At 37.1% G+C, this 13,054-nt stretch overlaps 1 protein-coding gene across 2 annotated transcripts in view; it reads right to left on the reverse strand.

Annotated features, from left to right (window-relative positions):
- Arap2 (ArfGAP with RhoGAP domain, ankyrin repeat and PH domain 2) overlaps positions 1-13,054 on the reverse strand; it is a 138,664-nt gene that overhangs the window by 47,687 nt on the left and 77,923 nt on the right. For both annotated transcript variants that reach the window (XM_042678252.1, XM_042678251.1), the window contains exon 19: positions 4,702-4,865. In XM_042678252.1, the coding sequence (XP_042534186.1) occupies positions 4,702-4,865 (164 nt within the window). The remainder of the gene's footprint in view (positions 1-4,701; positions 4,866-13,054) is intronic.

Here is a 13,054-nt window from a genome sequence, read left to right on the forward strand (position 1 = left end):
CTTTTAGTGTACTATGTGATTTTTAGGTTTCTTTTGTATGTTCTTCCCCCCATGGTATAACCCCTGTTGTCACTGTATTGGATTCCAGTGCCCTGCATCTCATATATATATTTTTCAAATTTGGGGAAGGGAAGGGAAATAAGAAAATGCTTTATTGTTCTTTCTTATCTCCTCTTGGTCTCTGTATTTCCCTTCCTCTTCAACTTTCCTATCAGTTCCTTTCCTGAATTTCATGGTCTTATTTTTCCTATTCCCCCCATACCCCAGTAATATCTCCAATAAACTACTCAAAAAAACCTGAAAGTGGTACTGTGGCTCAACTGGTAGAGCACTAGCCTTGAACAAAAGCTCAGAGACAGAATCTAGACTCAGCAGAGTACAAGCACCAGGAGAAGAAGGAAGGAAAGAAGGAAAGAAGGAAGGAAGGAAGGAAGGAAGGAAGGAAGGAAGGAAGGAAGGAAGGAAGGAAGGAAGGAAGGAAGGAAGGAAGGAAGGAAGGAAGGAAGGAAGGAAGGAAGGGAGGGAGAAAGGAAGGAAGGAAGGAAGGAGGAAGGAAAGGAGGGAAGGAGGGAAGGAGGGAAGAAAGGAAAAGAATGAAAGAATGAAAAGAAGGAAGGAAGGAAAGGAGGGAGGGAGGAAAGAAAGAAAAAGAAATAAAGAAAAGACAGAAGGAAGGAAAGGAAAAAAGAAGGAAGGAAGGAAAGGCGGGAGGGAGGAAAGAAAGAAAAAGAAATAAAGAAAAGACAGAAGGAAGGAAAGGAAAAAAGAAGGAAGGAAGGAAAGAAAGAGAAAGAAGGAAAGAGAGAAAGAAAGAAGGAAAGAAAGAAAAAGAAAGAAAGAAGGAAAGAAAGAAAGAGAGAAAAAGAAAAGGAAGGAAGGAAAGGAAAAAAAGAAGAAAGGGAGGGAGGGAGGAAGGAAGGAAGGAAGGAAGGATAGAAAAAATAAAGAAAACCAATGACTGAACACAGTAAAAACTACTTGCAAACTTGGATACACCAAAGAATCTGTGTTAAAATAATTTTAATCTCATGTCCTTTATGACATCATGTGTCTTATTTCTTTTTCACTCTCTCTGTGACTACTGCTCTAGTCTTCTATTTATTACACTGGTCTAGACATTGCTAGTGATTCTAAAAATCCATCTTCTTATCTTTTTCCTTACCCGTACCTATGCCTCCAACTAGAATTTTCCAGGGAAACTCTTTCAACCTCGTCTCTCCTAACATGTACATTTCACGCAGGTTTTAATTCCTAACATTTTATTCATATACATGTGTGTACATATATACCACTACACATACATATAACACACAGACTGATACACACAGCACTCATATATGTATGGAAATATCACACACACACACGTGCACACACGCAAGGAATTCTCTTGCCACATTCACTACTTCACCTTCCAACCCTAACTTTATTTTTTGTCATTCCTCGATCTCAGTATATACCATTGCTTTTTTTCTCCTCACCTTCCTTAGAGTTAGAATGTTTCTAACTCACCACATATAACATGATACACAGAATGTAAATAACATGTCACACAGAATGTAAATCATGATCTCATTTTCTCTCCTTCCCATCGCAGATTCTCCTCTTCTGTCTGTGTACTCGATCCCCCACGGTATTTTAAACTGTTTGCCCCTGTTCTTGAACAGCCTGATAGTCTTCTCCTAACCACTGCCTTCAGGGCATAGTTTGAAGATTTTAATATGGTACATAACATTCTAGAGGAATTGCCCTAACTTTCTGCCTCTTGTCTGTACCCCTCCTTCTCACACTGAGTTCTGGTCACATTTAACCATACAAACATCCCTGAGCAGCCAAGCCTAAAGCTTTCCATCTCTCCCTGGGAGAAATTCACCTCTAGTGGTACCATGGACATCTGCAACAACACTGAACTTTACAGAAACACTGAACTTTACACTGACATGTAACTATCGGCTTGTTCGCATCTGATTAATCAATCTATAAACTTACAGATGGATGGATTGTCCTTTTCTCTGTATATATTCAGCAGCTACAGAGACTTGAACTCAATAGGCACTTGATAAATGGCAAACTAATGGAAGAATAAGTAAATTCTACAGAAAAATATTGTGACTATCAATCTGAGATATTACATATTGAGGGGGATTTCTACTAGCTGGTAAGTCAATTCGGTTTAGTGAAGTGAGCAAATTTTGCAGATTACTTTGTTTACACAAGGTAAAATAATGTTCCATTAAAACTATTGAATACTGCACTTCATAAAAATGTTGAAACCCTGAAACTTACTGTGAACTTGAAGTTCAAACTTTGATATGAACAACATGGAAAACTGGTCTTTATATTTTGCCCACAGGCCAGGAAAAGAAATGTAATTATTGCGATAAACACTGTGAGCCACCAATTTGCATCTAAATTCCTATGAAATCTTTCCTGTTACATCTGTTAATAAAATTAACGTTCAACCTCATGTTCTACTTGTGGAAAAATAATATTTTATTGGCTTTATTAATGTGGAAATTAGTGCACATTGTGTGAGAGTTATAAAATAGTAATAATGTTGAGATTTAGTTGAAAGCAAGCTAATGTTTACTGATTTTAAACTCCAGTAATCACTACAAGGAAACTTCTGATTTCCCTAGAGAAACATTAAATTGGTTACACTGAAGCTTGTTAAATTATTTTAATCATTTGTCAGCTTAAGGAAGACCCTATGCCATTGTGGAGATAATATGATGGGAAAATTTCCAATGAGGTTATACTCTTGCTAAAACATAATGTGTGTACCAGTCATTTACACTGATGAAATACAAATACAGGAACATAAATACTGGATACCTACAGCAAATGAAGATAATCTTCTTTGTTCATTTTCAAATAAACATCACTACAGCTCACAAGAAAAATATAAATATACTATCATAGCAACAAAGAAAACTTTCTGCAGTATAGCCAATGTTAAAAACTCAGGTACATATTTTCAGTAGATACATTTAATTCCTGAAACCATTTTCTGACATTTCGTTGCATATTAACATACTGACAGTTTACGATGTTACAGTATGTGATCTGTAGCTCTTTAATTCTTTTGTGGAGAGAGGGGGAGAGGTAATAGTAGGGCTGGTACTGGTGCTTGAACTCACAGCCTACATAGTCACTTAGTTTTTTTTCGCTCAAGGCTGGCACTTTACCACTTGAGCTATCACTACACAGTCTCACAGACTTTCCTGCTCATGCTGGCTTTGAACTGCAATCCTCAGATCTCAGCCTCCTGAATAGCTAAGACTATACATGTGAGCCTCAGGAACCCAGCTGTTTCTAGTAATGGGGTTTTACTATAGTATTCTCCCTAATTATGTCTTTTTCTCCAATTCAAACTTTCAAAGACATCTCTAACATTAGGCAAAAAAAAAAAATGTGAATACATCTCAAAAATGCCAGCCTAACTAGGGCGCAGTGTATTATCCTGTAATCCCACCTATTTGGGAAGTAAAGATAGGAAGAATGGAAGTTTTGATGCCAGCCTACGCACCATGAGCCTTCAAGTCATGCTAACAAGTAAGTTGGTTGTAGTGGCTGGTACATATCTGTAATCTCAGCTATGTACAAAGTATAAGAAGGGAGATGGTAGTCTTTGGTGATCAGCGCAAAAATAAACAACCCTATCTGAAAAATCAATAAAAGTAAAATAAAGGCTGAGGGCATTGCTCAGGTGATAGAGCACCTGCCTAGTAACTGTGAGGTCTTGAGCTCAAACCCTAGTTTGACCCCCAAAAAATTTTACACCAATTCTTTCCCACTTAAAAATGGATAAAAGTTTAAAAACAGTTAACATACAATAAGCAAAATTCCAACTTTAGAGATATGGAAGATTTCTGTTAACAAATTTGAAGGATTCACAATATTTGCAAATCAATGTGAAGAATAAGGGTCACTTGTAGGCTCATAGTATAAGAAATTAAAATGAAGCTGAACTAGCTGAAAGCCAGTGGCTTACTCTTATGATCCTAACTATTGAGATCTGAGGATCTCTGAGAGCAGCCAGAGCAAGGAAATCTTTGGATTCTTTTCTCCAATTAATCACCAAAAAGTCTAAAGTGTACCTGTGGCACAAGTGGTAAACTGTCAGTCTTGAGCAAAAACCAAAAACAAAAGCAAACTAAGGTCCTGTATTCAATTAAGTATGCACACACACGCATGCATGCACACACACAGCTTCATTAAAGTATCATAAGCTTAATAAGCAACATTCTTAATATAAACATTTGACTGCACACTGAATGAAATAAACGCATATGGATACAATTCATGATAGAAAGCTCATGTTTTTTACATATTGTTCCATAGTGCACCATTTCTAAATGTGCTTGAGCAAGTTGAGTTACTCCTGGCTTTATTTTGTTTCAGGCGTAAAACCCTCTGGAAAATACCATATAGCTATTTTATATATGTCTTATAATACATTTTCAGTGTTGTTTCATGCATATAAAGGACACAGGCAATGACAAAATGGCATTCTACAGTAAATGAGGTTTCGTGGGAGCAGGAAGAAGAAATGGCAGAAAGCTGAGCAGTGACTGTGCGTTGGGCTTTCACTGCTGTGCTTATGAAGGTAAAGGCATTAATTCACTCCAATATAGGTTCACTTAGAAACTGTAAGAATGACAGTAAGAGTTCTAGGAGCTGAAGAAAAAGTCTGATACATACCATACTGTGTAACGAATGCTATACAGCTGTTCACAATAATGGGGACGTCGTTTTTGCTGAGCTGCTGATCCTGTAGTGCATTACCATCTGTACCTGCTGCTTTTTCAATTGCAGTACGCCAGACTGTGAAATCCAACTTGCTATGCCCATGGATGTATAATGTTCTGCAAGTTTAAAAAGTATTTCAAATGATAATTTAAAAAAGTACCTCCAAAACTAGGTTATTGAGGGGATGGGTGGGTTTGGGAGAGATGATAAAAAATTATGGAAGGGGTTATGTTGATCATGAGTCATTGTACTTACACACTGTCATGTTGAATTAAAACATCTTTGTACCAGTAGTGAAGGACAAGTTAAAAAAATAAAAACAAAAATAAATACTTCCAGAGAGATTATCATTAAATCCACATGAATATAATCCTATCTCATTTGACAAAAGAAAAATTAGCTGCCACTCAGTTGCTCTGATTAGACGGTCACATCTCCCCATAGAACAGAAGTTTGCCCAATTTGTGCTCTCCTCTGGTCCACCCACCATGTGTTTTGGGTTTTTGTTTTTCTTTTTGCTTTTGGTTTTTTGGTGGTTTTTTTTTTTTTTTTTTTTTTTGCTATAATGAGCTCTGAGCACTGGAACTCACACTTTCTCTGTTTACTAGGCTGACACTCTACCACTGCTTTTTGCTGGTTATTTTGGAAATGGAATTTCACAAACTTCTCTGTCCAGGCTGTCTTCAAACTATATTCCTCCAGATGTCAGCCTCTTTTTTTTTTTTTTAATTTAATTTAATTTTATTTGTGAACATACTGTACAGAGGAGTTACAGTTACATGGGCAGGATAATGCGTACATTTCTTACCAAGCATTGCAGCCTCCTCCTTTGTTTATCCTTCACATCCCTTCCCAGCCTCCCCCCTCCCCCCCAATCCCAATCCTTCTCCTTCTCCCCCCCCCCCCCCCCCCGCACCAACGTTGTAAAGCTCGTTTTGGACATGACAACTTGTACTTCTCATTGTTGCCACAGGTCTACCTGTATCCTTAAACAACTGGTTTTTCCCCATCTCCTCCACAAGTTATACTGACATCAAATATAGTGAAAGCAGGGGTTATACTGTGGAGGAGGGACATACAAAGCAACAAAGAGATAATCTTATAAATGTGTTAGAAACACATGCATGAAAGAAAAAAACATTAAAATACACATCTAAGGGTTCATTTTCCTGACATCACATTATCTGACCTTTTCCGCTTGCAGATGTCAGCCTCTTAAGTAGCTAGGATGAAAGACAGGAGCTACTGGAATCCCCAAAATATTCTATACTATTTCTGAATAACTAGACTAAAATCCTGAAATTACCACTGTTGTCTTGTAGTCATTGCTTCTCATGTTCAAGAAACAGATATTACAATTACAATTTTTGTTATTTCTTTAATGAAGAAAAAACCCAGTTGGCTTTTACAGCATAATTCATTCTGTATCTCCTTCCCTATCACTCTGGTCACAAAGCATTTATTTATTTAATTATTCATTTATTAATTTATTCCCAAGATCCTTTCCATTTTCAGAAATCGAGACTATGCATCATCTGAGGGCCCACACCAAGTCTATGGAGTGATTTCCACTCCAGGGCAGTGGTTCCATAGAATGTATGCAAATCAGTGAATCAGACTTGCCCATCAATGACTGTCCCTGTCTCTCACAAATCAGGGCTCGCACATACACACAAGAGTACAAGAAATGCTAAAAATGGGAATTGCAATCAGATTTTGTCCCAAGTGTCAAGTTTAAGTCTGCCACTTACTTCCTTTGTAACTTTGGAAAAATTTTACAATGGATTCATGCCTCAGTTTCATCACTGATGACATTAAGAAAGTAAGTACCTAGCTCAATACACAATAGATATTAATAAGCAATAATGCACATTAACCAACACATTTTTTAACATTTGAACCTTCATAAGCAGCACAAAAGTATGTGAAATCTTCTTTCTCCATACCAAAGTGCTCCACCAGATAGAGGAGTAGTTAACGTTAACTTGGTGAATATTCCCAATCATGATCATTTGAATTGAGGCACAAAAATTCTTTTTGACTCCAGTATCCCCCAGACAAACACTCACTTGTCTGTTCTTCTTTGCAATACTGCTTTATTTGAGATCTTTCAGTTGTTACTGGAGATTACTGAAACCCCTAACAGAAGCCCTTTCCTGATACTCTCCCCTGCTCTTCCATCCATACTTGTTAGCACCTTTTCTCTAGAAGACACATCTAAAGACATTATATACTGTACTTCCACAGTTATTTTCAAGATGAAAGGATATTCAGGATATCATTCTCCTCCCAAGTTTCCCTGTCATTCCTCTGAGATACACTGAAAGAATCACATCTTCTGTCCACAATATATATTTCCTGTCTTTTTGACCAGTTACTCCAAATCCTCCCCCAAGGATATACTCTAGGTGATGTTCCCTGACATTCTATCTTTGTTCTCCCATGGTTACTTCACCCTCTGCTACACCATCTGTTGTATCTGTGTGTCTTTGCTGCTAGACAGACCCAAAACTTAGCACAGGCAAGCTTAGAAGATGTTGCTGTCTCTCTATTCATTTAGTGGGTGTATAATAGTTTTTGAGTCCTATACCCAGCATAAAACCTGATTTAAAACATAAATTAAATTGACTACAGAAATATGTATAGCAAGAAAAACTATTCGGTCTTAATTTGAAAGTACTGAGAGGGCTACTTTGGATTTACTCTAAAGAGCAAGAATGAGCCACATGAGCTGTGTGGTTTTTTCTTGAGCTGTGAGGAGTTAAATCCTTAACATTTCACATCACCATTGCCCCTGACTTAGAAAGAAACACCAAATCAAACATCCTCCATCCATTTCTTTCTTTTCTTTTTGCAATGTTCCTGTCCTGGCACTATTCCAAACTCATTTTTAACAGCATCTGAACCTGCTGAAACTACTACTTTTTCCTGACACCTTTGTCATCGGTAATCCTCCATCTCGTGCTTTTTGACATCTTTACCTATCTTTTTGTTTTCAATACCACCACAACAGCCCTGATCTAAGGTGTGCAATTTTCTTTTTGAAGAATACTGACACTTGTTCCAATGCTCCTGACATACATTAGCCTTTTTATTTATCCTTTATCATCTTTAGCGCAGAACGGTTTTCTGTTGGGTATGTCTGTTAAAATGGAATGACAAAATTCAGGTCATGTCCTTCGGGATTAGCACGCCCCAACATTATACACAAGATTTTTTTTTGTTTTTTTTTTTAAGTATGTCTTACTAAATCAGGAGTTTAGAGAAAGAGAAAAGCATCCAATTTTTTATTTTAATATACTTTTACCTAATAATTAAGCTCTAAAAATAATATAAAAATCTTTGGATGTTGTTCTGCATAAAATATATAGTATTTTATGGGCAAGCATTTCAGCAAGCTGTGGAAGAAATTCAAGAATTGTCTTCAGTACACCAGTAAAATTCTGTCACTGCGAATATTTCAAACTTCAAACTTTCATTCTAGTTAAAACTTAAGACTTGTTGACATGTTTAAATGTGTTTTCATGAACTAGTAAAAAGTAGAACAAGGAATGACAACTTAACTCTCAAGTCAACTTGTCAAAGAGTGAATCCTAAAATATATTATCTAATACAGTAGATGCTTGACATTTAACAGCATCATTCAGCATCTCTGCTGCTAATCTGAAGTCTGTACCTACCAAACAAAAGCATCAAGATATTTTCAACTCAATGTTGATCAAATGTTATCAAATAACCATATTGTAGTTATGAATCCAAATTCTATCCTGAATATCTGAAAAAAGTTATCTTACTAAACTCTGTAAGAATTAGTTCTGCTAGCTGTCCATTTCCCAAGAAAAAGTTTCAAATTCATCAAAGAAATGTTTCTAGTTTTTATAATCAAGGTACCTTCATAACACCTAAAAATAAAGTCTAAGGACTGATACAAAAAACAAGTCTCTTAAAATTGCCATATAAACCACAAAGTATCTACAAACATATTTAGTCCTTTTCTACTGAAAAGAGCCAGAAGTATCTTTACAGTAAGATCAATATATTTATCAGTATAAAAATAAATTGTCAGAAAAGGTAACTGTACATAAATTTAAATAGCAAGTAACATATAAAATGAATACAGACCAAAAATGAAAATATGTGAAGTATTTAAAAAAAAACAAAACTAAAATCCCTTAAGTCCTCAACAGAAATATAGTCACCATAAAATGAGGTTGAGAGAGAAATTTTAATAGGGAGCATATTCAGCAATATAACAGCCAAAGAAACATGTGTGAAAATGGCAAAGTTACAGTTTAGCAAAGATTTCAAATGTGAACAGTTCATTACTAAAAAGCCTACCAAGAACAAACAGTACTCTATAGTGCATACACTAAAAAGAGATTGGGTAATATGTACTTAAACCTAACCTAAGTTTGCATAACTTTGACAAGTAAAGCCAATGAAGCCAATGACAGGACTTGACCACAGGTATATGATTTGAATGTAAGGCATGATACCTGTTTTGGTCTCTGTTCTATTCCTGGGTACATACCAGCACACTGAAAATAAGCTTAAAGCTCCCAAAGTAGGAGAAGTTTAGGTGATTCAGGGTACACCTATGTGAACCTTCTTATACGTATTTCAATCTGGGGTAAGTGCCTATGGACTAACTGAACTGTGGCTTTCTTACATAATAGTAAATTTAACTGCATGATAATACTCAGCATTTTACATACTAGTAAATTTAACTGCACGATAATACTCAACATTGAGGCACCAAATAGGAATGTACTCTTTTCCTATGGAGAATGTCAGTATTAGTTTTTACTTTATCTGGCTGTTGGATCCCAGACAACTAAACGAGTAATTAATGCCTTGAAGGTCTGCTATGTAAGTCAAGAAAGGCTGTGTAAGTCTTTATACAGTGATGTTATCTCCTGCAGGTGGTGACTAGGCAGGATGCTGCTTAACAAAGTCTAACCCAAGTTGCACAGAACTGGAAGATACACTTATGCTCCCCAAGCTCTGGGAATTATTCAATTCATGACATTCTGGGAAGTGCTTCTGTATGAACACCTAAAGAGTTTCATATAAAGACACATATACAGATCAACAATGAAGCAAAGAAACATCCATGAAGATTTCTGAAACTTTTTTTACATAATTCCTTCTGCTTTAGTACCCAGCCTTGCAAATCAAGATTCAGGGGACTCCTTGGGCGTATTCTGCATGTGTTGCCCGTTTTCTGTGCCATGGCACAGTGCTTCCACACAGAAAGTCAACTTAAGGCCTTCCCCATCCCCTTTCCTTTCTGTCTGGAATCTCATTTCAGGAACGCCTATTCACACAAAACCTGAAAACGTGTTTCACATAGCTTTTCCAGCTGTCTAGTTAGTTGAGGTGTGAGGAGGTATGCCATGTTCCTTTATGGCCAGAGATGTGAGTCTGGCACTGTACTAATCAGTACACCCATGATTATCTTCATGTCAGAGACATTATTTTTTTTCTACTCCCTAGATAAGAAATTCAGGCACAGATATGGAAATTCAGTCAGATAAAGGCATATGCTAATTTACTAAGAAAATGTACAGATGCAGAGACTGTAATACAAGAATAGTGAAGTAGTAGTATTATAAAAATAGTGAAGTAGTAGTATTATAAATAGCTTATTTATTCTGAAGCCTGGAGACTAATAAACAGCCTTGAAGACCTAGCTCCTCAAGAAAGAAAGATCTTCTATTTTTTCACTCTGACTTGGACACACGAGCAACAAACACTATTGGGTGGACTATGAGACAGTCCTCTGACCCTCCTGGTCAAAGCCTTGGTGGATGTTCCACTAACTGAAGAATGAATCCGAATTTTCACCTGTAATATTAACTTACAAAAGAGATTTACAATATAGACTTAAAATATGTCTTCTGTGGTCTTAATAAAGGGTCTACAGGGCTGGGAAGGTGGCTCAGTGGTAGAGTGCTTGCCTTGCATAACTGAGGCCCTGGATTTGATTCCTCAGCACCACATAAGCAAAAAGAAAAAAGCCGGAAGTGGCGCTGTGGCTCAAGTGGTAGAACGCTAGCCTTGAGCTGAAGGGCTGAGGGACAGCGCCCAGGCCCAGAGTTCAGGCCCCATGACGGGACCCAAAAAAAATAAATAAAGGGTCTACAATTTCTCAGAATTAAATTTATTTGAAAAGGCAGCATGGTATCCAGTCATCTTTCCATGTCCACTGACCTATTCACAAAGGCAAAGCCAAGTTACACTGAAGTTATTTCTAGTACATTCTACTCCTCTGAATCAACAATTACCATTGTACACAATAAATTATCTCTCAGGCTCCTCAAATTTTTCCTACTGAAATACCCCCCTGGCTTCCAGACTAAAATATAATTATCTTAAAAAAAAATTACCCTGGAGGTGGGTGCTAGTGGTTCACACCTGTAATCCTAGCTACTCTTGAAGCTGAGATCTGAGAATTATGGTTCAAAGCCTTTATAAGCAGAAAAGTCTTTGATATTTATTTCTAATTATCCATCAAAAAGCCAGAAGTGAGGTACAACTCAGTTGGTAGAGCATCAGCCTTGAGCAAAGAAAGTAAAGCAAGAGCGTAGTCCCTGAGTTTAAGTCAAAGCACTGGCACCAAAATTAAAAAATAAAAATATATGCTGATCCTAAATATCTCAAAGCAATCATCTTATTGTATTCTCTATATATATTTTCTGTAAGGTTTATTAAACAGGTAGGTTTCATTAAGTAGCCAATGAAGAGAACACCAAGCAGTATTCAGGCAGGAAAGGAAGTTTATTTCCTGAACTGCTGCCCCTGCTGTGCATGGTGAAGAGGCAAGGCCAAAAGGGGAGACCCATCCCGAGGATTTATCTAAGCCAGAGACAGGAAGAGGTGTGGCCACAGGAGATCTGGATGTGACCTCAAGGCCTGGGACCCTCCCGTGGTCAGATGGGAAGCATGACCAGAGACAGCCCAGGATGTAACCTAGCAGGAGGGGGAGGTGACTGCTTCCCGGTGTGCCAGTTACCTAGGTAACATAGATACTGGGCAGCAATTTAACCAAGAGGCAGGAAGGCATCTGCACAAGGCCTGCATGGCCCAGGGCAGACCTTACATTTTCTATATACATTTTCCATATATTTTCTATATTTCTTTTGTAACCTTTCATTCTCCTATGAGAATGAATATGGAATTTTATGAAATATGTTGAATTACCAAAATAATCTACACATTAAAATCCACCCATTGTGTTTAAACAGTTGCACACACCTTCCCTCCATCGTATTCTATTTAACATAAAATCACTTTGCCAAGCTGGATCCTTCCTTTCTTGCAAAATCTGTGGGGGGGGGGGGGGGGTGAAAAGGGAAGAGAATCGCTTATTTCTTTGGCAACATTCAGAGATTAAATCATCTCTAAGAATTAAATCATCAGAAAGTTACAAAAGCAGTCAAGCTGATATTGTGGGCAATTGGCTACTGTTTAATTTGCAATTACATGCACAATTTAGAAACCACTTTAAGATAATTCAACCTCCTGAGGATTGCTAACACATCCTCTCCCATCAAACACAATTCAAGGGGGCGGGAGGAGATTATATGGAGTAAGTTGCTACAAAATAAGGATCTCCAATTTAGGGTACTAATCTCCCAAATTGAGAAAAGTAGTCCATTTCATAATTGTGGAACAAATTGATAGAAAGTGTTTATTCCCCAGTGTTAGCTTCTTTATAACTAGAATCTGCAATTAAAATCACAATTCAATCAGTCTTGGGAGTCATCAAGTGCAGTGTGTGTCACATTATGTCAACCAAGGAATAGGAAACAAAGAGGTAAAACAAAACAAAACATCTGTTTGTGAGTTCTGATAAAAAAAACAACCTGCTATTCTTATGGGGCTTATTATCAATTAATAACCTTTCAGCAAAAAACTTCATAACAGGTTTCTTTGGCAAATGGGCATGCAGCTATGAAATGTGACAGTGGTGAACACATAGCAACTTATTTATTGGAAAAAGATACCCACTGACTTAGAGTCCAGACACAATATTCAAATTTTAAGAGTTTTATAATCCTTAGAGTAGTTTAGCAAGAATAGATACAAGCTTTACTGTCCAGAAAAACGCCCTCCAAACCTCCAGTCATGAACATTCACTAACTTAGGAGCGACATGCAAAATCATGACTACTCCACACGCACACAAATCTTGACTAGTGCCTTAAGAAAGGAATAAAGTGTAAGCTCCAAGAATAGCATCAAATAGTACACCAGAAACCCTTAAGTATAATAAAAAGCTTTATTTTCCAAAATAATAATTC

The sequence above is a fragment of the Dipodomys spectabilis genome, unplaced genomic scaffold (assembly GCF_019054845.1).
Source record: "Dipodomys spectabilis isolate Male_0828 unplaced genomic scaffold, ASM1905484v1 ptg000043l, whole genome shotgun sequence".
Lineage (NCBI taxonomy): Eukaryota > Metazoa > Chordata > Mammalia > Rodentia > Heteromyidae > Dipodomys > Dipodomys spectabilis.